General features: G+C 43.0%; 1 protein-coding gene across 1 annotated transcript in view; it reads right to left on the reverse strand.

Annotated features, from left to right (window-relative positions):
- Positions 1-26,837, reverse strand: part of LOC149449696 (5-hydroxytryptamine receptor 3A-like) — a 79,839-nt gene that overhangs the window by 17,710 nt on the left and 35,292 nt on the right. The window contains exons 4-7 of the mRNA XM_089692855.1: positions 22,835-22,944; positions 20,703-20,875; positions 16,643-16,803; positions 3,908-4,112 (exon numbers count right to left, since the gene is read on the reverse strand). Of these exons, the coding sequence (XP_089548981.1) occupies positions 3,908-4,112; positions 16,643-16,803; positions 20,703-20,875; positions 22,835-22,944 (649 nt within the window). The remainder of the gene's footprint in view (positions 1-3,907; positions 4,113-16,642; positions 16,804-20,702; positions 20,876-22,834; positions 22,945-26,837) is intronic.

Below are 26,837 nucleotides of genomic sequence, written 5' to 3' on the forward strand. Positions count from 1 at the left end.
AACTTGTATAGGGAAAAGGGGTTATGGGATGCCCAATTTCACTTGAAGAACAACAAAGTGAGGACAGCTTCCTTCTCTAGCATACTGCAGAAAGAGACATTTGTCTGTATTCCCTCTGGAACAGCAAAAGTCATTAGTAAAGTAATCCCCTTCTAGGAGTCTAGTGTCCCTGGGTAGATTTTTAGCACAGTCCCAACTCGTAGGAGCTGTTGGTCCCTTTAGGGAAAAAATACCAGCCCACCTGGCCATGGTATCTGATCCCAAGGCAAGGGATTTAGTAAACACTACACTGTCCCCTGAAGACTTGCCAAGAGCTTGCATCCAGCAGACTTCTCCCTTATAGGCCCTGGGAGTGTAGAGGTACTCACATTGTCCTTGTCCTACAGCTGTGGTTAAAATGGCTTTCAGGCCTCCTGGGCTGGTTCTTTTCCAGGCTATGCAGACTGTCCTTCCCGGTGGACTGCAGGGCAGTGGTGCTCCCTCTTTCAACTTTCTTCCAACCTTCAGCCTGGAGGCAGAATCCCCCTTCTCTGGGGACCCCTCCAAGGCTACACAGCTTCACCTTAACCATCAATCTTATACTCAACTTTCCTGCTGGCCAGGCTCTGTCATACTTATGGGCCAGCATGCCACACTGCCAGGCCTCCCACCTGGAATTGGTTAGACTCCCATAAATATACAGATCAGCTTCTCACCTGCCTACTGGCTTCTAGAAGTGTCTCCAAGTTTCTAGAGCAGAGGGAGGTACCAGAGGACTGACCTGTAGAGCCCTCCAGCGTGACCTGAAGTAACCCTCTGATTTCCAGGCATCTAGCAAGCCTCTAATTACAAATAACAAATTTGGAACAATCTATCTGCTGAGTGCCTTAAAAAAATTGTGTGTGCATGCATTGTGTGTACCTAGAAGAATTGATGCTAGTTTGAAGCCAAAGGGTGGTCACACCAAATATTGATTTGAGTTTAATTTCTCTTCTGTTCATTTACCTTCCATTTTGTTAATTGATAAAAATATACTATTAACACTTCTATTTCTGAAAGTGTTCGGAATTTACAGCATTTTTTATGACTGTATATACAGTAACTTTTGCACAGTACTGTATTTATTTTATTTTGTTTTCATTGGCAGTGCAGGATATACACGTATAGTTATTTTGGCAGACTTCTCTATATACAATTATAATCCTTTTTTCACACTGCCTGCTTAAATATTGACTTCATAATTCATGTGACAATTTGGATGTAAAGATATTATTACATTTCAATGATTTTAAAGTATATCTAAAACCATTTTTTTAAAATTTTGTATAGAGTGGGGAAGGGTTAGCAACCCGGTGGGCTATGCTGTGTACATCCATAGATAAACATAGTGCCCGGCAAGCAGCACCCCTGCTCCCTTTTCCCAACATTTGGGCTGATGGCAGCAGAAGTATATTGGTCAGCTTGACTCAGAACCTTCTTCTCCAACCCAGATGATAAGGGGAAGGGATTGCCCTGAAGCCAGCGATGATGACAAGGGACTTCATTTAAGCATATGGGGACAGGGTGCATAGAGACTAGTACTAGGGTGATGCATCAAGCCAAAAAGTAAATGCAAAAGTACTCCCCAGGGAGTCCCCAGGGAGAAGCAACATAGAAATACAAATTTTAATTCAAATTAAAAATTAAGGTTTAAAAAAAACACCCCTCATTTAGTCCCATTTTAAGTCTTTTTTAAATGCAATCTTTTTAGATGAAATAAGCTACATGCCTGGTTGTCTTTGGTTTGAACTAGGGTTGCACTGATACTGATTTCAGTGCTGATACTAAGCATTTGTACGGGTATTGGCACTCGTGCAAATGCTCTGATACTTTAAAATGATACCTTCAGGCTCCGTTCTTTCAGCTGTCAGCAGGATTCTGACAGCTGAAATGTAAATTTAAAAAAAAACTGGCAAAAACAAAAAATACCAGCAATTACCGGTTGCTAAGGAGTGAGACCACCATGTCCTTAACAACCAATTACTCTTTCAGCTGTCAGTGGGGTTCCCCTGCTGACAGCTGAAGTGTAAAAAAGTCCAGGCAATTGGGGCTGTCACAAAAAAAAAACAGCCTGACAATGTTTATCAACAACATGCTCAACCACTAAAATAGAAAGATTAAAAAAAAACATTGTTTAATTTTGTATCTTACTGTTTATTCATCTACAGATCAAAAGGATGAACTTTGATCTGCAGATGAAGTCTGTTAAAAACAACCTGTTAAGTTAAAAAAAAAGTTTTTTGATTTTTTTTTTTTTTAATTAATGGGGTTAAATAGAGGTTATTTTCTCCCAGATCTGGATGGACCGAAACATGATATCCCAGAGGTGTTCTATTGGATTTAGCTCAGGCGAGTGTGGAGGCCATTCAATGGTATCAATTCCTTCATCCTCCAGGAACTGCCTGCATACTCTCGCCACATGAGACCGGGCATTGTCGTGCACCAGGAGGAACCCAGGACCCATTGCATCAGCGTAGGGTCTGACAATGGGTCCAAGGATTTCATCCCGATACCTAATGGCAGTCAGGGTGCCATTGTCTAGCCTGTAGAGGTCTGTGCATGCCTCCATGGATATGCCTCCCCAGACCATCACTGACCCACCGCCAAAACAGTCATGCTGAATGATGTTACAGGCAAAATAACGTTCTCCATGGCTTCTCCAGACCCTTTCACGTTTGTCCCATGTGCTCAGGGTGAACCTGTTCTCATCTTTAAAAAGTACAGGGTGCCAGTGGCGGACCTGCCAATTCTGGTGTTCAGTGGGAAATGCCAAATGAGCTCTATGATGCCAGAAAGTGAGCACAGGGCCCACTAGTGGCAGTACTCACCCTGTTCCTCCTAGCACAGAGGAGTAGATACTGATCCTGTTGATGGGTTGAGGACCTTCTATGGCCCTGTCCAGCTCTCCTAGAGCAACTGCCTGTCTCCTAGAATCTCCTCCATGCTCTTGAGACTGTGAAGGGAGACACAGCAAACCTTCTGACAATGGCACGTATTGATATGCCATCCTGGAGGAGCTGGACTCCCTGTGCAACCTCTGTAGGGTCCAGGTATCACCTCATGCTACCAGTAGTGACACTGACCCTAGCCAAATGCAAAACTAGGGAAAACAGTCAGAAAAGATGAATAGGGAAAAAATGTCAGTGGCCTCCACCTGTAAAACCATTCCTGTTTTGGGGGGTCGTCTCATTGTTGCCCATCTAGTGCACCTGTTGTTAATTTCAGTAACACCAAAGCATCTGAAACTGATTAACAACCCCCTCTGCTGCTTAACTGACCAAATCAATATCCCAGGAGTTTAATTGACTTGATGCTATACTCTGAATTAAAAGTGTTCCTTTAATTCTTTTGAGCAATGTATAACGTTGTTATCTTAAGTAATGGCAAAGTTATTGCAGAATAAATAAGTCCATAGCAGATATTTAAAAATACCTCTGGTCCATAAGGGGTAAACAGGTAAGAGACCCAAAGTGGTAAAGGAGCTGGACCGCCGCATCCTTACCAACTGATCACACATTCAGCTGTCAGCGGGGTTCCCCTGCTGACAGCTGAGCTGTAAAAAAAAATAGTTGCCGGAAGGTATTGTTAATTGGTATTGGAGAGTAAAGAAAAAAAAAATATCAGTACTCTTACTCGCTGAAAAAAAAATTGCATCAGTGCTTCCCTAGTTTCAACCATTTTTGAGTTATTGCTCCAGAACTAATATGCAAATTTTGAAAGTCCTTATCAACATTATTGTTCTATATTACTGACTCAAATTTGGGTATTGGATCAAGAGAGTCAGTATGAAAGCCAGACATTTAGCAGGTTCTTTCATGACAGGTTTTCTTTAAAAGCTATGTCACAGTTCACAGAATTGTAGATTTGATTCCATAATCATATAACATACCTAACATGGGAGTTTTATCAGAATTGGGCAGCAAGTCATTTAGAATTAGCAGCAGCACGGAGAAGCCCAGAACAACGGTGATCTTGAAGTCAAGTCTACATACATAATTCTGGATGAACATACTTGCAAAATCCAGGAATACCAAGAAACAGGCAGGTAGAATGAGGTTTAAAATATATATAACAGGAACTCTTTGTATATAAATCTATGGGAAAAAACATATGGAAGTAGTACATAAATAATCGCATATTTTTTCAGCAAAAAAGTTGCATGTAGATACACCAAAGATTATAATGTACTTCTGAAACTATACAGAGCCCTGCAAACAATGGGGTGAATTTACTAAAGGCAAACAGACTGTGTGCATTTTAAAGGTACCGTTACACTCTGCAAGAGCATTTGCTTCAGAGCTTAGTAAATGAGCGGAAGCTTCACTTTGCAAATAATACCCAATCACATGCAAGGAAACTTTAACCACTTGCCTACAGGGCACTTCCAACCCCTTCCTGCCCAGGCCAATTGTCAGCTTTCAGCGCTGTCACACTTTGAATGACAATTGCGCAGCCATGCAACACTGTACCCATATGAAATTTTTATCATTTTTTTTAGACATACAGAGCTTTCTTTTGGTGGTATTTAATCACCACTGGGTTTTTTTTGCTAAACAAACCAAAAACAACTGAAAATTTGAGGGAAAAAAGTTTTTTTCTTAGTTATAAAATTTTGTAAATGAGTAATTTTTCTCCTTTACTGTTCTGTGCTAATGCGGCTGCAGTGATGGGCAGTGATGGGCACTGATGAGGAGGCACTGGTAGGTGGCACTGATGGGCATTGACAGGCATCACTGGTGGGCATTGACAGACATCACTGATGGGCACTGAAAGGCAGTACTCATATATGGCACTGATAGGCGGTACTAATAGGCAGCACTGACTGGCACTGATAGGCGGCACTTACTGGAACTGTTAGACGGCACTGACAAGCACTGATAGGCAGCACTGATGGGCACTGATAGACATCACTGACTGGCACTTATTGGCAGCACTCATTAGCAGTACTGACTGGCACTGATGGGTGGCACTGACTGGAACTGATAGTTGGCACTGAAAGGCAGCTCAGATGGGCACTGATATGTGGCATTGATGTGCACTGGTAGGCACAGATATGTGGCATTGATGTGCACTGATGGGCACTGACAGGTGGCATTGATGGACACTGACAGATGGCATTGATGGGGCTACACTGATTATCAGGGCACTGATCATCAGTGCCCTGGTGATCAGTGTAGATGTCCCCTCTGACGAATACTGATTACCGGCTCTCCTCTCCTCACAAGCTGCCAGCATGAGGAGAGGAATGCCGATAACTGGCATTTCCTTATTTACATGCGATCAACGCACCACCGATCACCGCGCTGCGTGTCCTGGGGCATGCACACACGGTTAGTGTGGGAGGACGTCATATGACGTTTTCCCAGAATGAGAGAACCGCTGCCCATCCATCATTTCCTTATATGGCAGGCGGGAGGCAGTTAAAGAATTAAATAACCACTTGCCCTCCTGAGGATTTACCCCCCTTAATGACCAGGCCTCTTTTTGCTGCTCGGCGCTGCACTAATTCAACTGATAATTGTGCGGTCATGCAACGCTGCACCCAAACAAAATTTACGTCCTTTTTTTCACACAAATAGAGCTTTCTTTCGGTGGTATTTGATCACCTGTGCACTTTTTAGTTTTCACGCAATAAACAAAAAAAGACCAAAAAATTGGAAGAAAAATGATATTTTTTACTTTCAGCTATAAAAAATATATAGTAAACTCAAAATTAGTTATAAATGTAGGCCAAAATGCATTCTGCGACATGTCTTTGCTAAATAAAAACCCAATACATGTAAATTAATTGGTTTACGTGAAAGTTATAGTGTTTACAAATGACGGTAAAGATACTGGGATTTTTAATTTTTTTTTATACTAATAATGGCGGCGATCAGCAACTTATGGCGGCAATCAGTGACTTATGGCGGCGATCAGCGACTTATGGCAGGACTGCGGGACTGCGGCGGACATTTTGACACTGGGGGGGAACTGACTTGGGGTCACTGACATCCCCAGTGACACCAATACAGTGATCAGTGCAAAAAAAAAAACACTGACACTGTACTAATGGCACTGGGGAGGAAGGGATTATTTTTTTTTGCACTGAAAGGGTAAACTGTGTGAGGGGAGTGTTTTACTAGGTGGTGGGGGTGTGTACTGCAGGGAGACATGCAGATCGGGACAGAGAAACTCATTTCTCCTGGTCTGCATGTCAGGAACTGTCAGGGAAGTGACAGAAAGCAGAGCTACTGCAGCCCTGCTCTCTGTCACTGATTGCCGCAAATTGCAGGGACACAGCTGATAACAACCGGCTGTGACCCGGCGACTGACACCCGCGGCTGAGATAGGCGGTGAAGGTAGGGTGGTGGCGCGCCTTGCGCACGCCCCCTACCTGTTTTGAAACAGCACGTTTTAAAATGTGCTTTTGCCCAGCCGTGCCGCCCTGCTACCGTTTTTATACAGCGGCTGGGCAGCAAGTGGTTAAAAACAGTATTTTTGCTTGCATATGATTGGATGATGGAAGTCAGAGCACCCCCTCTTTTACTAAGCTCTGGAGCAAATGCCTTTGCAGAGTGCAACTGTACTTACAAAGTGGACAGTCTATTTGCCTTTAGTAAATCAACCTCAATGCAATAGAGATGGTAATACCAGAGATTTCAATTGTCCTTAAAACATAGCGAGTACAGGACCTTGCCTCTTATTACTCCACTCCACTAGAAAGATGCCAGAATTTGATGGCTTTACCAGAAAATTACTCAATTGTTTACGTCTTGTAAATTATGCCCAGTATTTCTAAGAAAACTGCAATTAAAACAGGTACAATATATTGCCAAAAGTATTGGGACACCCCTCCAAATCATTGGATTCAGGTGTTTGAATCACCTCCATGGCTACAGGTGTATAAAATCAAGCACCTAGGAGTGCAGACTGCTTCTATAAATATTTATGAAAGAATGGGTCGCTCTCAGGAGCTCAGTGAATTCACGCGTGGTACCGTGATAGGTTGCCACCTGTGCAATAAGTCCATCTGTGAAATTTCCTTGCTGATAAATATTCCATAGGCAACTGTTAGTGGTATTATAACAAAATGAAAGCAACTGGGAACAGCAACTCAGCCATGAAGTGGTAGGCCACATAAAATGACAGAGCGCAGTCAGCGGATGCTGAAGTGCGCAGTAGTCTCCAATTGAAGTAAATAGCTAAAGACCTCCAAACTACATGTGGCCTTCAGATTAGCACAACAGTGCGTACAGAGCTTCATGGAATGGGTTTCCAGAGCCGAGCAGCTGCATCCAAACCTTACATAAGCACAATGCAAAGCGGTAGATGCAGTGGTGTAAAGCACGCCGCCACTGGACTCTAGAGCAGTGGAGACATGTTCTCTGGAGTGACCAATCACACTTCTCTGTCTGGCAATCCAATGGATGTGTCTGGGTTTGGTGGTTGCCAGGAGAACATTACTTGCCTGACTGCATTGTGCCAAGGGTAAAGTTTGGTGGAGAGGGGGATTATTGTGTGGGGTTGTTTTTCAGGGGTTGGGCTTGGCCCCTTAGTTCCTGTGAAGGGAACTCTTAAGCCGTCAGCATACCAAGAGATTATGGACAATTTCATGCTCCCAACTTTGTGGGAACAGTTTGGGGATGGCGGCTTCCTCTTCCAACATGGCTGCACACCAGTGCACAAAGCAAGTTCCATAAATACATGGATGAACGAATTTGGGGTGGAGGAACGTGACTGGTCTGCACAGAATCCTGACCAAAACCTGATAGAACACTTTGGGATGAATTAAAGTGGAGACTGTGAGCCAGGTTTTCTCGCTTCTAGAAGAATGGTCAAACATTCCCATAGACACACTCCTAAACCTTGTGGACAGCCTTCCCAGAAGAGTTGAAGATGTTATAGCTGCAAAGGGCGGGCCAACTCAATATTGAACCCTGCGGACTAAGACTGGGATTCCATTAAGGTTCATGTGCGTGTAAAGGCAGGCGTCCCAATACTTTTGGCAACATAGTGTATATGATGTGTATATGATGTGTATTTAAAGTGCATATTAACGCAAAACTTTTTTTGTAGTTTTAGATAAAATGTGGAAGAGTCTCTGTCAGGTGTTCATTACTTTTATGGGAAGTTTTGACTACGCAAATCAGTGCAAAGAATTACAAGCATTAATCTGTTACTGTAAAGTTTTACCTTTCAAAAATAATGATGTAAACATGGGAACTAAGAAAAAAAGGCTTATTCACAAACAGTAAGCTAATAACCAAAATCCATCAGGAAAAAATATCATATCATAATAATAATTCATTAGGACCCCGGTCTCAGCTCCCCATATCCCTCTTATGTGTAAGTCACCCTGTGCATGTTAGGGGTACAGGGCGAGCCATCCTACTATTGGGGTGGGGGGTTGTTGATTGTTTAATGCCATGTGGTTGCATCCCATTGCTCTATTCTGTGTCTTGCTTGGGAGCAAACTATAATGGGATGTATGTGTTTATGTGTATTGGCTTGGTGGGGGGTGTCTCTAGAAGCCTCCCTCCTGATGGGACTGTCTGCTGGTGTGTCTCTTGTTACTAAAGGTAGATTGCCCCACCCTGAGTCATTATGCAGGGAGAGGGGGTTGTTCCCTTGAATGTATATATCTTGTATCTGTGTTAAAATAAAGTCTATTTCCTGGTTTACTTCAAGACTGGTGTCGTCTAGTCTTGTATGGTCTGCTGTGGTGTCTGTGGTCAGTGTTCGGATGGGGAAGCGGTATTATAACGGAAGTACCCAAGCGCAGACTGGGTTGGTTCCATTACAGTCTAAATAAGAAAGAGGTGGGTAGACATGGGGGGAAACCTTCCAAAGGGAAAACACGTTCTGGTGTGTCTCTGGGACAGGAAGAAAAAGGAAAACCCTCTGATGGACACAGACAGCCAACAAAAACCCAACAGTGATCTTAACCATTTCCTACCCTGCTTTACATACACTTTAAAATACCTGAATTATCACTTCCAGTGAATTAACCCTTTAAAATAAACCTATGAGGACAGAGATATAGAGACTGCCATTGCCGATCTATGCTCCTAAAATTGCTTGTTGTCTGGCTGTCATCCTGATCCACTGACTAAAATATTTTCTCTGTTGACCTGAAACAAGCATGCTGATTGGGAGTTCTGACCTAAAGCCAGCCATGGATCCACACTGAACTGGCCAAGATTCGATGAATCTATAGGCAGGCTGGTTGTACTAAAGTCGATCTATCGATTTTTTTTTTTTTTACTTGTGATCACTGCCAGTGCTATAGCTGATAGTAACCATTGGGCATTACTAAAGGCAAATATACTGTGCACTGCAAGTGCGGTTGCTCTAGATCTGAGAGGAAGCTCTGAAATGAGGGGAGGGTCTGATGATTTCAGACCCGATCTATGCTCCTAAAATTGCTTGTTGTCTGGCTGTCATCCTGATCCACTGACTAAAATATTTTCTCTGTTGACCTGAAACAAGCATGCTGATTGGGAGTTCTGACCTAAAGCCAGCCATGGATCCACACTGAACTGGCCAAGATTCGATGAATCTATAGGCAGGCTGGTTGTACTAAAGTCGATCTATCGATTTTTTTTTTTTTACTTGTGATCACTGCCAGTGCTATAGCTGATAGTAACCATTGGGCATTACTAAAGGCAAATATACTGTGCACTGCAAGTGCGGTTGCTCTAGATCTGAGAGGAAGCTCTGAAATGAGGGGAGGGTCTGATGATTTCTATCATCCAATCATGTGCAAGCAAAAATGCTGGTTTTTTTCCTTACGTGTGATTGGGTATTTTTTGCAAAGTGAAGCTTTACCTCATTTACTAAGATCTGGAGTAACTGCCCTTGCAGTGCACAGTATATTTGCCTTTATATTGTAAAACGCTGAGCAAACTTTTTGCACTATATAAATCCTGTATATTAATAATAATTTAGTAAATTATTAATTTAGTAAATCAACCCAATAATAATTTAGTAAATCTACCTCATTGTGTTCTGCTGGTGGGGAAGGTTCCCCACAGGTTGTGGGAGTGAGTTGTGGGAGTGATTCCCCCATCAGTCCTGACTGTGATGAGGGGGGGATCAAGCAATTTCTTTCCTTCCACCCATGGTGAAAAGAAAGAAAATTGCATAACCTATGGGCTGCTTAAAGCAATATTAACCCCAAAAGCAAACAATTATTATATTGCAGCATACCAATTCTTAGATGTGGTGGCTGCATTAATTTCCTATTGTAGGATTTCTTCCATTTTTATCTGGTGACAACAATTCTGTTGTTTTTCAAAAGCACAAGCTCTTCAGCAGAATGTATCAGTTTACATGGATGATATAGACCACTTAACGCTAGCAGGAGTGATTAAAATGATCCGTTTTTACTTATTTATGTAAAATTTTTGTTCCAAAAGGGAAAAAACTGTTTGTTGTAACTATCATAAAGTGTGAGCTGGAGTTTGACTTCAATTTATTAGTGCAGGGGTCTCCAAACTTTTCAAACAAAGGGCCAGTTTACTGTCCTTCAGACTTTCAGGGGGCCGGATTAAGGCTAGCACGGATAGAAAATGTTCTTGACCCAGAATCAATGAGCGCAAACCTTACCTTAGGGTTGGTGGTCAGTAGGAGGAGGAGTAATACCCCATCATTGGTATTAGTGGCATAAATAGTGCCCCATCATTGGTATAAGTTCAAGACTTAGTGCCCCATTGTTGGAGCCAGTGGGAGGAATACTGTTGCATCATTAATATTAGTGGGAGGAATAGTGCCCAGGGGCGGACTGACAACTCATGGGGCCCCCGGGCAATAGGGGATCATGAAGCCCCTGTGTCCTTGCCCAAACTCAAAAAAGCCTATGAAAAAGGTACCAGGGGCATCTCATGGGACCCGCTACTGACCCCGGACCCTCGGGCAGTGCCCGAGTTTCCAAATGGTCAGTCTGCCCCTGATAGTGCCTCATCATTTGTGTTGGAGGCAGGAATTATGCCCAACTGTTGATGGAGGAATAGTCCCCAAGGGTCAGATAAAGGCAAGCAAAGGGCCACATCTGGCCCTCGGGCCACAGTTTGGAGACCACTGTGTTAGTGTATCTGAATCTGTTATTAGTTAATACTGCCCTCCCCTCCAGAGTGACAATGCTGCTGTCTGCTGTGCCTCCTATCTCATTCCTCCAGTGTTGCGTCTCACTAACCCTTGGTTCACACATATGTGTTTTTTAGTGCGCTTTGCATTTTGCAGGAATACACTACAGTCTATTTACCATGGTTTCATATGGATCTAGTTCATATCTGTGCATTTTGAGCTTGTTCATTTTTTGGAAAGGGTCAGCGACTTTTTTTCCTGAAGCAGATTGTGTTTTACATGTAATAGACTTCAATGGGCCTACACTAAAAATGCAAGTGTTGTGTTTTTTATGTGTTTTGCCTTTGGGTTTTTTTGCTGGCTAATAGGAAAGTATGACAGTTTTCTTATGTAGTGTGACTTTGATGCATCTTGAGTGCCAGTGAGTGTAAAGTCTCATCAAAGTCGCACCATATGAACAGAACTGTCATACTTTCCTATTAGCCAAAAAAAATGCAAACACATCAAAAACGCATGTTCAGAAAACGCAAAACACATTGAAAAAATGCATCACTCACAACCTGCATACCTGCAGGCTGAAGGGAAGAGGAGGAGGTGTGGCAACCCGGAACCGGAAAGGGTGAGGAGAAGGAGGGTCTGCGTATCGAGAAAGGGGTCTGTGGAGAACGTAGGAAGGAGCCGGCACCGGCGGGGAGTCCAGGCCGCAGCTCTTCACAACAACGCCCGGGTGCCCTGGTTAAGGAACCTGGATTAGCCCTATAAGGGTTTCTGGATGTCGGGAATCCCCCTGCTGACCAAGAAGTGACAGAGTGACAGCTTGCCAGATGATCCATACAGGTTCAACTTTTCTGGGACCAGGAGTGGTCTGACAACTCAAATGCGCTTTTTATGCGCTTTCTGGTGAGTGCATAGTATTAAACACTTCACAGCACGGAGTTCATCACGTCCTGCACAGTTTATTGAGACTACTGCATTATACTATGTGGACACTTATAAATCACTACTAAGCACTAGTAGTTCACCACCTATTACTGCATATGTTATTTTATACTTTTTATAGCGCTGCATGCGATATTGTCTAAATGTGAACCTAGCCTAATACAGGAGGTGTGTTACTGGTCAAATCACAAGCTAAAATCAAAGGGAAAAAAGCCAAAAAAAGAAACCTGATGCAGCCACCACATCTAAGGATTGGTAAGCCAATGTTGCCCCCTCCTGCCACCTTCTGTTGTGCCACCAGGAGACCCCAGCGTCAGATCATGGTCAGTAATTCTAGCACCAGACCTCCTCTGTAAATCTAAAGTGGTAACCTGTGAAGGCTTTTAAAGCGTTGCATATAGATAGTAAAATTTACGTTGTCCGTTCGTCGTTGCACAGGAGTGCGCAGCTTTAAAGTGTAACATGTTTTAGTAATTACTCTGCATAACAGCATCTTTTATATTTTACAAAAAAATTGGGTTATGTATTGTGGGGTTCTTTTGCATTAAAATGCAATAAAGTGTATTTTTCCTCAAAAAATTGCATTTGAAAAACTGCCGCGCAATTACCGTATCACAAAGTAAAATTGCAAAACCCACTCATTTATTCTCTGGGGCCTCTGCTTTAATGAAATATATAATGTTTGGAGGTTCTAAGTAATTTTTTTTTTTTAAAAAAACCTGATTGTTACATATGAACAAAAAGTTCCAGAAAAAGCCTGGTCCTTAAACGGCTATAATACACTTTTGGTTTTGGTTGGACAGTAAAGTGGAGTTCCAGTTTTTGATGGGAGAGGGTACCTGGTTTTGATGGAAGTTTGGCCCCCCTCCTCCCTGCTGCAGTCTCCTGGGAACTTTCACAGGTCCAGAAGACTGCCGGACCAATCAGAATGCGCAGCGCAGCTCGTGCATGCGCAGTGGGCACCCGACTGTGAAGCCGCAAGCTGTCACAGCCTGGTGCCCACAGTTGTAATGCCGGAGCCGAGGAGATAAGAGGCAGAGAAGGAATGGTGCGGTTGAGCACAAACGCTGGACCCCAGGACAGGTGAGTGCGTGTTTATTACAAGTCAGCAGCTACAGTTTTTGTAGCTGCTGACTTTTAAAAAAACACAACGCTGAATGGAACTCCGCTTTGACAGCCAGCATGCTTGTTCCAGGTTATTAGATCAGGAAATAAAGTTTTGGATAAGAGACAGACAGACAATTAACATTTTCAGAAGGTCAACGAGCAACCATCTCATTATTTTTTCCAGTACAGGTTTCCATTAAAGTGTTACTAAACCCACAACAGTAAAATCAGTCTGTATATGCAGTAAAGCATGCTTGTTATACTCACTGTGGAACCTAAAGGGTTAATCCTCCGCATTGTGTAAAAAGGATGTTTGATCCTGTCTTCTCTAATCCTCCCCTTCTTCTACTGTCCCCAATCCATCTCCTGATAGAACAGAGTCTTGGGGGCAAGCTGCACATGCTCAGTTTGGTGTGTATTGCTATAGAGGTGTTTTTTTTTTTCCTTAGGAGAGTGCATGTGATCAACACAGGGTCAATCAGCACTGTCCAGAGGGTCAGGGGTTATGCAGCCTCAAAGGGCAATCAGGGGAGAATTAAAACTCCTCCTACAAGCTTTAATGCTGATAGAAGTCACAAGACTCCTCTACTTGCTGATGAGAAAAGCTATTTAGCAGTTTATATACTGTGGGAGACCAGATATAGTGAATGCAGGGTCCTGGGTTTAGTAACACTTTAAATAAATACTCCAGGAACCAAGTGAACTCATAGTGCTAAACAGTGACATTTGCAACTGTGCTAGGAAATGTACTTGGTTTACAATAATTTTGGTTTTATGAATTACAATGCAGCCAGATTTTTTTTGGACAGGCCTGCACCCTAACAACATATGATCCAGCACTATGGATAAGACTGCAGTGCAGGACAGAGCTTGAATTGGTAGATTGGCAGGTCCGGACTGGCCATAGGGCACAGCGAGCATGACCAGGGCTGCCGGGCTGTGTGTCCTAACAAGAGCGGCCTGTTGATGACTGGGCCGCACAGCGGGAGGTAAGCGGCGGCTGCGGTCTAGACAGGGCTAACACAAACCGTGGCTGCCGCTCACCTCCTGCTATGCGGCCATGCCTACAGCAAACTTTGAGGTGCAGAAGAAGGGTGCCAGCAGGGGACACATACCTCCCGAGCTGGCCACTGGAAAAACACTGCACGGAAGGGACAATGGTGGCCTCTCCTCTATCACTAGCTGGCTCACCATGACAGCTGCATAGGGGAGGAAGGTGAGCACATTGAACCCTGCACTGGTCCAATGTGTGTTACAGCCAAACATCCCACTCTGTAGTGGCAGTGTGTGCGTGTGTGTGGGGGGGGGGGGTTGTGGGCTGTCTCTTTGCTGGCTTGGGCTGTCTCTTTGCTGGCTTGGGCCATCTCCTTGCTATATAGAGTTGTCTCATTGCTGGATTGGGCCATCTCTTTGCTATATGAAGCTGTTTCTTTGCTATATGGAGCTGTCTCTTTGCTGGACTTGGTTGTCTCTTTGTTGGATTGAGCCATCTCTTTGTTATATGCAGCCGTCTGTTTGCTGGACTTGGCTGTCTCTTCGCTGGATTGAGCCATCTCTTTGCTATATGGAGCTGTCTCTTTGCTGGATTGGGATGTGTTTTAGCTGAAATAGGCTGCCTCTTTGCTGGATTGGGCCATCTCTTTGCTATATGGAGCTGTCTCTTTGTTGGATGGGGATGTCTCCTAGCTGGATTGGGCTGCTTCTTCGTCGGATTGGGTCATCTGTTTGCTATATGGAGCTATCTCTTTGTTGGATTGGGTTGTCTCTTTGCTATATGGAGCTGTCTCTTTGCTGGATTTGGCCGTCTCTTTGCTATATGGAGCTGCCTCTTTGCTGGATTGAGCTGTCTCTTTGCTGGACATGACTGTCTCTTTGCTGGATTGAGCTATCTCTTTGCTATATGGAGCTGTCTCTTTGCTGGATTTGGCCGTCTCTTTGCTATATGGAGCTGTCTCTTTGCTGGATTGAGCTGTCTCTTTGCTGGACTTGGCTGTCTCTTTGCTGGATTTAGCCATCTCTTTGCTATATGGAGCTGTCTCTTTGTTGGATGGGGATGTCTCCTAGCTGGATTGGGCTGCTTCTTTGTCGGATTGGGTCATCTGTTTGCTATATGGAGCTATCTCTTTGTTGGATTGGGTTGTCTCTTTGCTATATGGAGCTGTCTCTTTGCTGGATTTGGCCGTCTCTTTGCTATATGGAGCTGCCTCTTTGCTGGATTGAGCTGTCTCTTTGCTGGATTGAGCTATCTCTTTGCTATATGGAGCTTTGTCTTTGCTGGATTGGGATGTCTGTTAGCTGGAATAGGCTGCCTCTTTGCTGGATTGGGCCATCTCTTTGCTATATGGAGCTGTGTCTTTGTTGGATTGGGATGTCTCCTAGCTGAATTGGGCTGCTTCTTTGCTGGATTGGGTCATCTCTTTGCTATATGGAGCTGTCTTTTTGTTGGATTGGGTTGCCTCTGTGGTGGATTGGGCTGCCTCTGTGGTGGATTGGGCTGTCTCTTTGATGGATAGGGATGTCTCCTTGCTATATGGGGATGTCTCTTTGCTGGACTGGACTGTCTTATTGCTGAATTGGGCTGTCTATTTGCTATATGGAGATGTCTCTTTGCTTGATTGGGGTCTTGCTTCTGTATACGGAGCTGTCTCTTTTGCTATATGGAGATGTCACTTTGCTGGATTGGGCTGTCTCTTTGCTATATGGGAATGTCTCTCTGCTGGATTGGAATGCCTCTTTGCTATATAGGGATATCTTTTTGCTATATGGGGATGTCTCTTTGCTGGATTGGGATGTCTCTTTGCTCTATTAGGTTGTCATTTTGCTGGATGGGGATGTTTCTTTGCTGTATGGGGATTTCTCTTTGTTGGATTGGGATGTCTCTGTGCTGGATTGGGCTGTCTCTTTGCTGAAAGTATGGGGATATCTCTTTGCCGAAGGTGGGACTGTGCAGGAGAGGCAGAGAGTAATAGGGGGCACTCTGATTAAAGAGAAAAGGGGGGGCATAACTGCAAGGGGCACTGTGATGGGGCTGTGATTGCTAGGGGCACTGTAATGTAAGGGTGACTGCACTGTAAAGGGGCACTGTAATCAATACAGTGCCCCTGTACAGTGCAGTCCCCTGTTATATCATAATGCCCTTTTACATTACAGTGTGGTGGACCAACTCTATGAATATCTCATCACCAACCGCCCCCACGAATGCCGACCATTCCATCCCACCCAACCCCCCTTCCCCTGGTCCCTTGGCTGCTCAGTCTAAAATGCCTGGGGCCTAATTTATGTCCCAGTCCAGGTCTGTGCATTGGTATGCCATTTTTTCACAGATAAGTGCCCCATACATATTTTCATGTTGGGCATGGGTGTGGCTTTACATTATGCCCAAGAAAATGGAATAGACCCAAAATGTAATGTAAAAGAATATTCCTAATAGTTGCAATGGAAGATACATAGCAAAATACAGTGAGAAAGGTGAACGAATGTCAAGCAGTTAACATGCACTGTCATTTCTTACACTGTAGACGACTTGGCTGTATCCTATTCCCGTGCTCATATATGTCCTGTTGTACACTGATATCGACTGCAGCTTCCATTCATCTTTACTGGCAAACACATCTAGTGCATTTTGGTTGACAACTGAAGAGTTGCTTTTTGGCCACATGACAATATCTGAAACTACAAAGAGCAGCACAGCTACTAGTGACTAATCATTCTAATGAACACAGCAACTATAGATAAACCAGGGAAAATGTAGGTAAATGTAAAAGAACAATCTTCTTGGCAAAAAATTGGCAATAAAGTGGCTTTTAGAAAGACGCTAGTGTCCTCACTGTAGATCACATTCATTTCCTTATACATCATACCTCCCAACTTTGTAACTTAAAGTGGAACTAAACTGTATCCTAACACCACAAACTAAAAACACTATTTATTTATTTTTACTATTCAAAGCAAACTCACCTATCCATCCATGTCTTCATGCTTTATTTTGGTAACAAAAAAACCCTTTGAAAAACACCCCATTATCATTCATAGCCACAGCCATCTTGAGTAAGGTCAGATGATTCATGTAGCATTTACTTGTTGGAATCCATCTGCCTTTAGCTCAGGCAAGCAGGCAGGAGGATGTGCTAATCTGAGAAAGCTCCTCCTCCAAATGAAAGAAAAAAAATCCCATGAAAACTCCTGGGATGTATGACATCATTTTGGAATAGGAAACCAGGAAGCAACTGAAGAAATGTAAGCAAAAAAAGTTTAAAACAAGAAGCTGTATAATACCTTCATATCTATTTACAAATGCTACCAGGATAATGATTAAAAATAGTTAATTTTTAAAAAGTGAGGGACACTCTGGTATGGAGAAGATATGGAAATGAGCATGCCTAATTGTGCTGAAATTGGGCGTAGCTTAAACAAGCATGGTTCAATGTGGCCCTTTGCTTGCCTTTATCTGGCCCTTGGGGCACTTTTTCTCCCACTGATAAAAGACACTATTCCTTTCCTCACTCCAAAAATGGGGCATATTTACTGCTACTGACATCAATGAGGCATTATTAAAACCATTGAAACCAACTATGGGGCACTATTTCTCCCACTGACAATAACTATGGGGCATTATTCCTTCCACTGATACCAATAATGGGGCACTATTCCTCCCACTGATACCAATGATGGGGCACTATTCCTCCCACTGACACCATTGATGGAGCACCATTTCCCCGCATTGACACCAACTATAGTTCACTATTCCTCAAACTGACACCAATGATGGGGCACTATTCCTCCCACTGACACCAATGATGGGGCACTATTCCTTCCACTGACATCATTGATGGGGCACCATTAACCCCCACTTGACACCAACAATAGTTCACTATTCCTCAAACTGACACCAATGATGGGGCACTATTCCTTCCACTGATATCAATGATGGGGCACTATTCCTTCCACTGACATCATTGAGGGGGCACCATTAACCCCCACTTGACACCAACAATAGTTTACTATTCCTCAAATTGACACCAATGATGGGGCACTATTCCTCCCACTGACAGAAATGGGCACTATTCCTCCCGGTGACACCGACAATTGGGCACTATTTCTCCCACTTACACCAATGAAGGGGGTGCTATTCCTCCCCCTAATACCAAAGATGTGTTGTTTACTCCCACTGACGTCGGGACAATTTCTACTCCCAATGGCCACAGTCTGCCCCTCCAAAAGTCTGATGAACAGTAAACTGGCTCTATGTTTAGAAAGTTTGGAGACCCCTGGTCTAAACCTACATATTGTATACACTATACACAGCCTGCAGTGCTTGCACTCACAAAGCAGTCTAAAATGATTGTGTTGTGAATGAGAGTCTACCTTTAGATAAATTTTAATGCCTAGTTCCGGGCAAAGTTTTTCTTTTATGTAGCGGGGCTGTACCCACACTGCATGGGTCAACTGTTTGTTTTTTCTAGGGGTGACCAAAGAGCTTATACTCACCCAATCCTTTGGTCCTCCAAAAAATGGCACTCCCCCATGGTCCAGTGGTGGATTGTTCCTGGTCTATGGAGCCTGCTCTGGGTGTGATAACATCAGGAAGAGTTCACTATTCAAGACCCCTGGAGTGTGGGGGTGCCAGACTGGTCTTGTGCTCGAAAGATCGGAGGATTAGGTAAGTATATCCCCACTCTCCACTAGAAAAAAATGAGCAACCCAACTGCATGGGAACAAAAAAACATTTTTGTCTGGAGTTGGGCTTTAAGGGTCAGTAATAAAATCCTGCCTCAAATGTATATAGAGACAGAGTAAAGTGCATATTCTACTATTTGTTTATACACAGATCCATTCAGGGGCTGAGGAACACTGTTGTCAATACTAAACGCTATAATTCCCTTCCCACTGTTTGTACCTACTTTCTGTACCTCCTCCCCTCCATTCTCCTTTGGGCTCATGTACACTGCAGCTGATAAACTGACATTCAGGAGCTTTTCTGGGGTTTTTTTCAGCAGCCCCTGAACTCTCCCTAATGTTTTCCTATGTGTCCATGTACACTATGTTGTTTACAGTCGTTTACAGGCAGTTGTGTTTACAGTCATTTTTGTGAACGTACCAAACTTGCGTTCAGGAGTAGATTTTAGCAGCGTTTCAAACGCCTGTAAACGAGTGTAAACGCAGCTAACCACGTTTATAAGCGTTTGCGTTTAGAAGTGTTTTTTAACTGTTCCATATCCAGATGCTGTCAGAGCCTTTTTTCATCATCTGAAATGCAGGCAAAGCATTTTCCATGTATTCAAACGGACCCAGTACACCAGCGCAGTCAGTTCCAGGTTTTGCATGAAGGAAAAAATGGTAGAGCATGCCGCATTATGCTCATGATGGGATCCATAGTAAATACAACCAGAAAAGACAGGTCATCTCAACACATACTGCTATCTCTGCTTCTGCTCTCTCTATTTCCCTGAAAATGTCTGAAATGGTTAATTTTTTACTGTTTTTCAGTGCTTTCTGGGCATTTTGGAAGGTCTCCTGATGTTATCTTTAAAAACCGCTTCTAAAAGCAAACGCTCATAAATGCGGTATGCAAACGCGGCTAAACAGACGTTTTTTAACCTACGTTTTCCAGCAGTCAGTTTCCATCGTTCAGAAGTGTTTTACAAATGTCCCGTGAACATGGAGCCTTTCTCTTATCAGCCTTGCAAGATTCTTGTTTGCCGTCTGCAGCCACGCCTCCAATAATCAATTAATCAGCAGCCAGTCAGGAAGTGTACTCCGTCTTTCTAACTTGTAGCCAATCAGAAAAGAGCTGGCACTGTCACATAACAGTATCAGAAACTCCTGATTGGCTCAGGTATGGTTACAAGACAGAATATGCTTACTAAATTGCTGACTATTTCGTCAGCTGCGATTTCTCCTGCCTTGCAACTTCTAGGTAGAATAGCAATGGTAGGCTCAGATCCACAGTAATGGAGGATTTGTATCAAAATCCAGGCAGTCCTGTAGAATCCAGGACTGTTGGGAGGTAAATACATATGCATCATAACAGGAGCAGAGCTCCAACAAAAAGTGAGACTCTTGATTTCTATAGGTGCCCATGCGCCAGTAGACAGCTCAGCAAGTATGATGGGTGGGGAGGTATCTCGTGTGTGACAACAGGGTAGAAATGGTACTTTTGATCTCTAAAACCAGCCATAGAGGGATCGAATCTTGGCTGGTTCTACACGAACTGGTTGAGATTCGATCCATCTATGGGCAGGCTGGTTCTACTGAAGTCGATCCATCGGGTCGGATTTTTGGCATGCGATTACTGCTGGGAGCTATAGTGGTTAGCAGTAAATATTGTGTTCTGCCAGCGTTATTTTACTGTTCTTGCTTGAACTTTTCCTGGTAATATTAAATAGTTATGCAGATTTAATGTTTTGTTTAGTGATTCCATTCAGATGATATACATATAAAGGGTATGAGCACTGTAACTGTACCCTGAAAGATGTACATGTACTCAGAGCAGAATTATTACAGAACAAAGATCTCTTCCAATAAAAAACATGTCAGAAGCACAAAACATATGATCTCTTCAACAAGCATACCTGTGTATACGTAAGTGCCAAAGGAGAGCCTGCATGTCTGGTTATCAAAAGGGAACTTAAAAATGTCCAAATTGCAGGTGCTGATAATGCGAAGTGGCATTGAATTAGTGATTTTCCCACTGTTATGCAGTATATAATATGGAATTTGTGGAGAATTATTATCATCATCTGTCCTATGGGACAAGAAATTTGATTAGCTACAAAGCATAATACATATATTCTATCATACTGATAATGCATTTAAACTCAGAATACACTTGTTGTACACCTTCTAATTTTTTGGGGATCAAAAGATGGTAAAATGTCATAGTAATTAAATTCATCAGACTCTTTCATCGTCAGCAAGCGCCAGGTATAATCCATTACTAAATGTTGAATAGTAAATTTAATGTTAAGAAAATAGCCGTGAGTACAGCCAATATATAGCAGTGATGAGAGCAAAAGAAGTCTTAGCAAGCAGGCCTTTGCTATGGTTCAGCCTAATACACATCTAACAACTCTGTTCATTCAAACCACCAATAAAGTACAAGTACCTCTCAGACACCAAGGGGTTTATTTACTAAAGCTGGAGAGTGCAAAATCAGACTCACTTCTGCATAGAAACCAATCAGCTTCCAGGTTTCATTGCCAAAGCTTCATTGAACAAGCTGAGGTTAGAAGCTGATTGGTTTCTATGCAGAAGGGAGTCTGATTTTGGACTCTCCAGCTTTAGTAAATAAACCCCCAACTATCTAGTTCTTCTCTTCATCATAGAATGCCTCATTTATTTTTTTCACTGAATACAAGGCATTTTCTGATTGGACAAAATGGAAGTTATGACCTCACCCACCCCTTTTCTCTCCCCTTGTCCAATCAGAAAGTTCTTGTATTCATTGAAAAAAATACAAGGGGTTATCTGAATTGGCAACAGTACTAAGCAAGCGACCCCATGGGGTTTATTTACTGGACAACTCTGCATAGAAACCAATCAGCTTTCAGGTTTTATTGCCAAAGCTTAATCGTAGAAGCTGACATCATAAGTTGATTGGCCACCATGCACAGCTGCACCAGAATCTGAGTGCTCCAGGTTTAGTAAATCCTCCCCATGTTTTCAGTGTGTGGAGGGGAAGCCACTGCAGCAGCATCTCGAAGGTCACAACTATTGCTGTGTGAAGCGTGGACTACTACACAGATTTTGAACATTCCAAGCAGTCCTCCTGGAGATCAGATATGGATACATATATCAAACCAAGCACGGAAAAAAGACCATTGCTGGAGTTCTGCTTTAAAAAAAATACAAAGGCCATCATATATTAAACTGCCAACATTCAGATCTTAGATTTTTCAAAGCAAATGCCAATTTCGGACACACCAAATCAATGAGGTATCATACAAACCTTTCCTATACTAGACTTGAAGATTGCACTGTAATAATGTACACAGAAGGTCCTCTGTAAGGAAGTGATATTATAATAAGGTTTTAAAAAACCAACTCAACTAGGAAGTACAGGGGTTGGTCTTCGCAAGACTGAGATTGAGCTCCGCAGTCACTTTTGCAGCAGTTGTTTTCTTATTCCAGGTCACAGTCCTATGCAATGTCCTTTTGTCTCTTTCGGTCAGTTGACCAAGTTGACCGTGCTTATGCTTACCAGGCGATGTTTTCCCAGAAACTGTATATTCCATCATAACCTTTGATACTGTACCCCCCGACAAGGCAAATAAATTGGCAACGTCAGTCACAGAGGCACCAGCTAAGCGGGCACCAACAATTTGCCCTCTTTGAAGCTCAATAAGCTCTGACATGACTCCATATTACAAGTGAATGACAAAAGTGAGGCTTCCCACCTATTGGCTAGGTGTCTCATCACACAGTAGAACCAAAAAAATGTTACATCTCTTCAGCTTTCAACGCAAAACATGTCACTATCAGACCTGTAAATCATGTACTGTTTCCATTTTTTTGTCTAACTCCTGTATTTTTACATATATTGGAGACCCAGTATTGCTCAATATATCCCCTTTGCTACTGCAGTTTATGGTCTGCCCAGAACAAGGATATTGGACAAACTAGAATGTAGGGTAAGATCCTGGTGTGTTATCAATGCTGGGAAGCTGTCGCTTCATATTCAAACCATCACACTCAGCTCACTTACATTTCATAGATGTAAAGGTCTGGTTTCCAGAAATAGTCATTGCTAACAGTCAGTTTCGTTATTCCACAAAAGTCATTCGGGTTCCAGCTAATAAATTCATCTTTCCATGCCTAGAAGGTAAAAACAAAAAAGAAATAACCCAGCTTAATCCTATCCTTATATTGTAGAGTCATTAGAGGTGAGAAAACAGCCCCATGGGCACTAGCACAGTTACACCTTCCCTCTTGCATAGTATTCTTGCATACTCAGGTTGACAGCTCCTTTCCTTTGTATCTGGAATCTCAGAGATGCATTACCTTTGGGAACACCAACCTTTCACTATTCCCACCAATGGCATCATAGCACACATGTAACAAAAATGGAAAATGAAGTGCCACACCACTACTAAGAGGTCCAGATACAACTTTATTTCAATAAATGCAACCATTGACAGCTGTTTGGCTCACATGGTTGCTGCCAAACTGGCTGTTGACAAGGCCTATGCTTGTAATCACACTGGAAGAAAGAACATTAAAGATCCAGGTCACTTCTAATCTATTCACATCATGTTCAATTAAGCCATGATGAAGGGAGCATTTGTGGACTCCCAAAATGTGTTGGCTACTCTTTGGATTTTCCCCCAACTTTTTTTCAGGAAAACAGTCATATCTGGAAGTCTTAGTAGTGGTGTGGTGCATCAGTTTCCATTACCATTACCATGAAGTTTCTCTGCCTCAAAATACTCTGTGTACTACTATGTTCTCAATTAGAGATGAGCGAAGAAATGAAAAATTCGATTCGGCTGATTCGGCGAATTCCAGTGTGAAATTCGATTCGATGCGAATTTCTCCGCTACGAAGATGACTTATTTAAAGGGTTTCTAGGCTTCAGAGAGCCTTTAAATTAGTGCAGAACACTGTACCTTTAATTTAAATGCCCTTGGAGATGAGGAAGGAGAAGGAGAAGGAGAAGGATGAGAAGAAGGAGAAGGAGAAGGATGAGAAGAAGGAGAAGGAGAAGGGTGAGAAGAAGGAGAAGGATGAGAAGAAGGAGAAGGATGAGAAGAAGGAGAAGGATGAGAAGAAGGAGAAGGAGAAGGATGAGAAGAAGGAGAAGGAGAAGGATGAGAAGAAGGAGAAGGATGAGAAGAAGGAGAAGGATGAGAAGGAGAAGGATGAGAAGGAGAAGGATGAGAAGAAGAAGGCTGAGAATAAGGAGAAGGATGAGAAGAAGGAGAAGGAGAAGGATGAGAAGAAGGAGAAGGATGAGAAGAAGGAGAAGGAGAAGGATGAGAAGAAAGAGAAGGATGAGAAGGAGAAGGATGAGAAGAAGAAGGATGAGAAGAAGAAGGATGAGAAGAAGGAAAAGGATGAGAAGAAGAAGGATGAGAAGAAGGAGAAGGATGAGAAGAAGGAGAATGATGAGAAGAAGGAGAAGGATGATAAGAAGGAGAAGGAAGAGAAGAAGGAGAAGGAGAAGGATGAGAAGAAGGAGAAGGATGAGAAGAAGGAGAAGGATGAGAAGAAGGAGAAGGATGAGAAGAAGGAGAAGGAGAAGGATGAGAAGAAGGAGAAGGATGAGAAGAAGAAGGATGAGAAGAAGGATGAGAAGAAGGAGGAGAAGGATGAGAAGAAGAAGGATGAGAAGAAGGAGAAGGATGAGAAGAAGGAGAAGGAAGAGAAGAAGGAGAAGGAGAAGGATGAGAAGGAGAAGGATGAGAAGAAGGAGAAGGATGAGAAGAAGGAGAAGGATGAGAAGAAGGAGAAGGAGAAGGATGAGAAGAAGAAGGATGAGAAGAAGGATGAGAAGGATGAGAAGAAGGAGAAGGATGAGAAGAAGGAGAATGATGAGAAGAAGGAGAAGAAGGAGAAGGATGAGAAGAAGGAGAAGGATGAGAAGAAGGAGAAGGATGAGAAGAAGGAGAAGGATGAGAAGAAGGAGAAGGATGAGAAGAAGGAGAAGGATGAGAAGAAGGAGAAGGAGAAGGATGAGAAGAAGGAGAAGGAGAAGGATGAGAAGAAGGAGAAGGAGAAGGATGAGAAGAAGGAGAAGGATGAGAAGAAGGAGAAGGATGAGAAGGAGAAGGATGAGAAGGAGAAGGATGAGAAGAAGAAGGCTGAGAATAAGGAGAAGGATGAGAAGAAGGAGAAGGAGAAGGATGAGAAGAAGGAGAAGGATGAGAAGAAGAAGGAGAAGGATGAGAAGAAAGAGAAGGATGAGAAGGAGAAGGATGAGAAGAAGAAGGATGAGAAGAAGAAGGATGAGAAGAAGGAAAAGGATGAGAAGAAGAAGGATGAGAAGAAGAAGGATGAGAAGAAGGAGAAGGATGAGAAGAAGGAGAATGATGAGAAGAAGGAGAAGGATGATAAGAAGGAGAAGGAAGAGAAGAAGGAGAAGGAGAAGGATGAGAAGAAGGAGAAGGATGAGAAGAAGGAGAAGGATGAGAAGAAGGAGAAGGATGAGAAGAAGGAGAAGGATGAGAAGAAGGAGAAGGATGAGAAGAAGGAGAAGGATGAGAAGAAGGAGAAGGAGAAGGATGAGAAGAAGGAGAAGGATGAGAAGAAGAAGAAGGATGAGAAGAAGGAGAAGGAAGAGAAGAAGGAGAAGGAGAAGGATGAGAAGGAGAAGGATGAGAAGAAGGAGAAGGATGAGAAGAAGGAGAAGGATGAGAAGAAGGAGAAGGAGAAGGATGAGAAGAAGAAGGATGAGAAGAAGAAGGATGAGAAGAAGGATGAGAAGGATGAGAAGAAGGAGAAGGATGAGAAGAAGGAGAATGATGAGAAGAAGGAGAAGAAGGAGAAGGATGAGAAGAAGGAGAAGGATGAGAAGAAGGAGAAGGATGAGAAGAAGGAGAAGGATGAGAAGAAGGAGAAGGATGAGAAGAAGGAGAAGGAGAAGGATGAGAAGAAAAAGGATGAGGAGAAGGAGAAGGATGAGAAGAAGGAGAAGGATGAGAAGGAGAAGGAGAAGGATGAGAAGAAGGAGAAGGAGAAGGATGAGAAGAAGGAGAAGGATGAGAAGAAGGAGAAGGATGAGAAGGAGAAGGAGAAGGATGAGAAGGAGAAGGATGAGAAGAAGGAGAAGGAGAAGGATGAGAAGAAGGAGAAGGAGAAGGATGAGAAGAAGGAGAAGGATGAGAAGAAGGATGAGCAGAAGGAGAAGGATGAGAAGAAGGAGAAGGATGAGAAGAAGGAGAAGGATGAGAAGAAGGATGAGAAGAAGGATGAGAAGAAGGAGAAGGATGAGAAGAAGGACAGTTCTGTGACAGTTTCTGTCTATTTCTGACAGTTCTGGGACATTCACTCCATACAGCGGTTTCAACCGCTGTATGGAGGGAATGTCATAGAACTGTCAGAAATAGACTATTAATGACAGTTGTGGGACTGTCCTTCCATACAGCGGTTGAAACATTGTATGTATTTGTTTCCATAAATGGATCCATTTATGGAAACAAATACATACAATGTTTCAACCGCTGCATTGAAGGACAGTCCCAGAACTGTCATTAATAGTCTATTTCTGACAGTTCCATGACATTCCCTCCATACAGCGGTTAAAACAGCTGTATGCAGTGAATGTCCCAGAACTGTCATAAATAGTCTATTTCTGATAGATCTGGGACATTCACTCCATACAGCTGTTTTAACCGCTGTATGGAGGGAATGTCATGGAACTGTCAGAAATAGACTATTAATGACAGTTGTGGGACTGTCCTTCCATACAGCGGTTGAAACATTGTATGTATTTGTTTCCATAAATGGATCCATTTATGGAAACAAATACATACAATGTTTCAACCGCTGCATGGAAGGACAGTCCCAGAACTGTCATTAATAGTCTATTTCTGACAGTTCCATGACATTCCCTCCATACAGCGGTTAAAACAGCTGTATGCAGTGAATGTCCCAGAACTGTCATAAATAGTCTATTTCTGATAGATCTGGGACATTCACTCCATACAGCTGTTTTAACCGCTGTATGGAGGGAATGTCATGGAACTGTCAGAAATAGACTATTAATGACA

This window comes from Staurois parvus, unplaced genomic scaffold (genome assembly GCF_062004578.1).
Source record: "Staurois parvus isolate SC_StPar_1 unplaced genomic scaffold, SC_StPar_1.0 ptg000607l, whole genome shotgun sequence".
NCBI classification, from domain to species: domain Eukaryota; kingdom Metazoa; phylum Chordata; class Amphibia; order Anura; family Ranidae; genus Staurois; species Staurois parvus.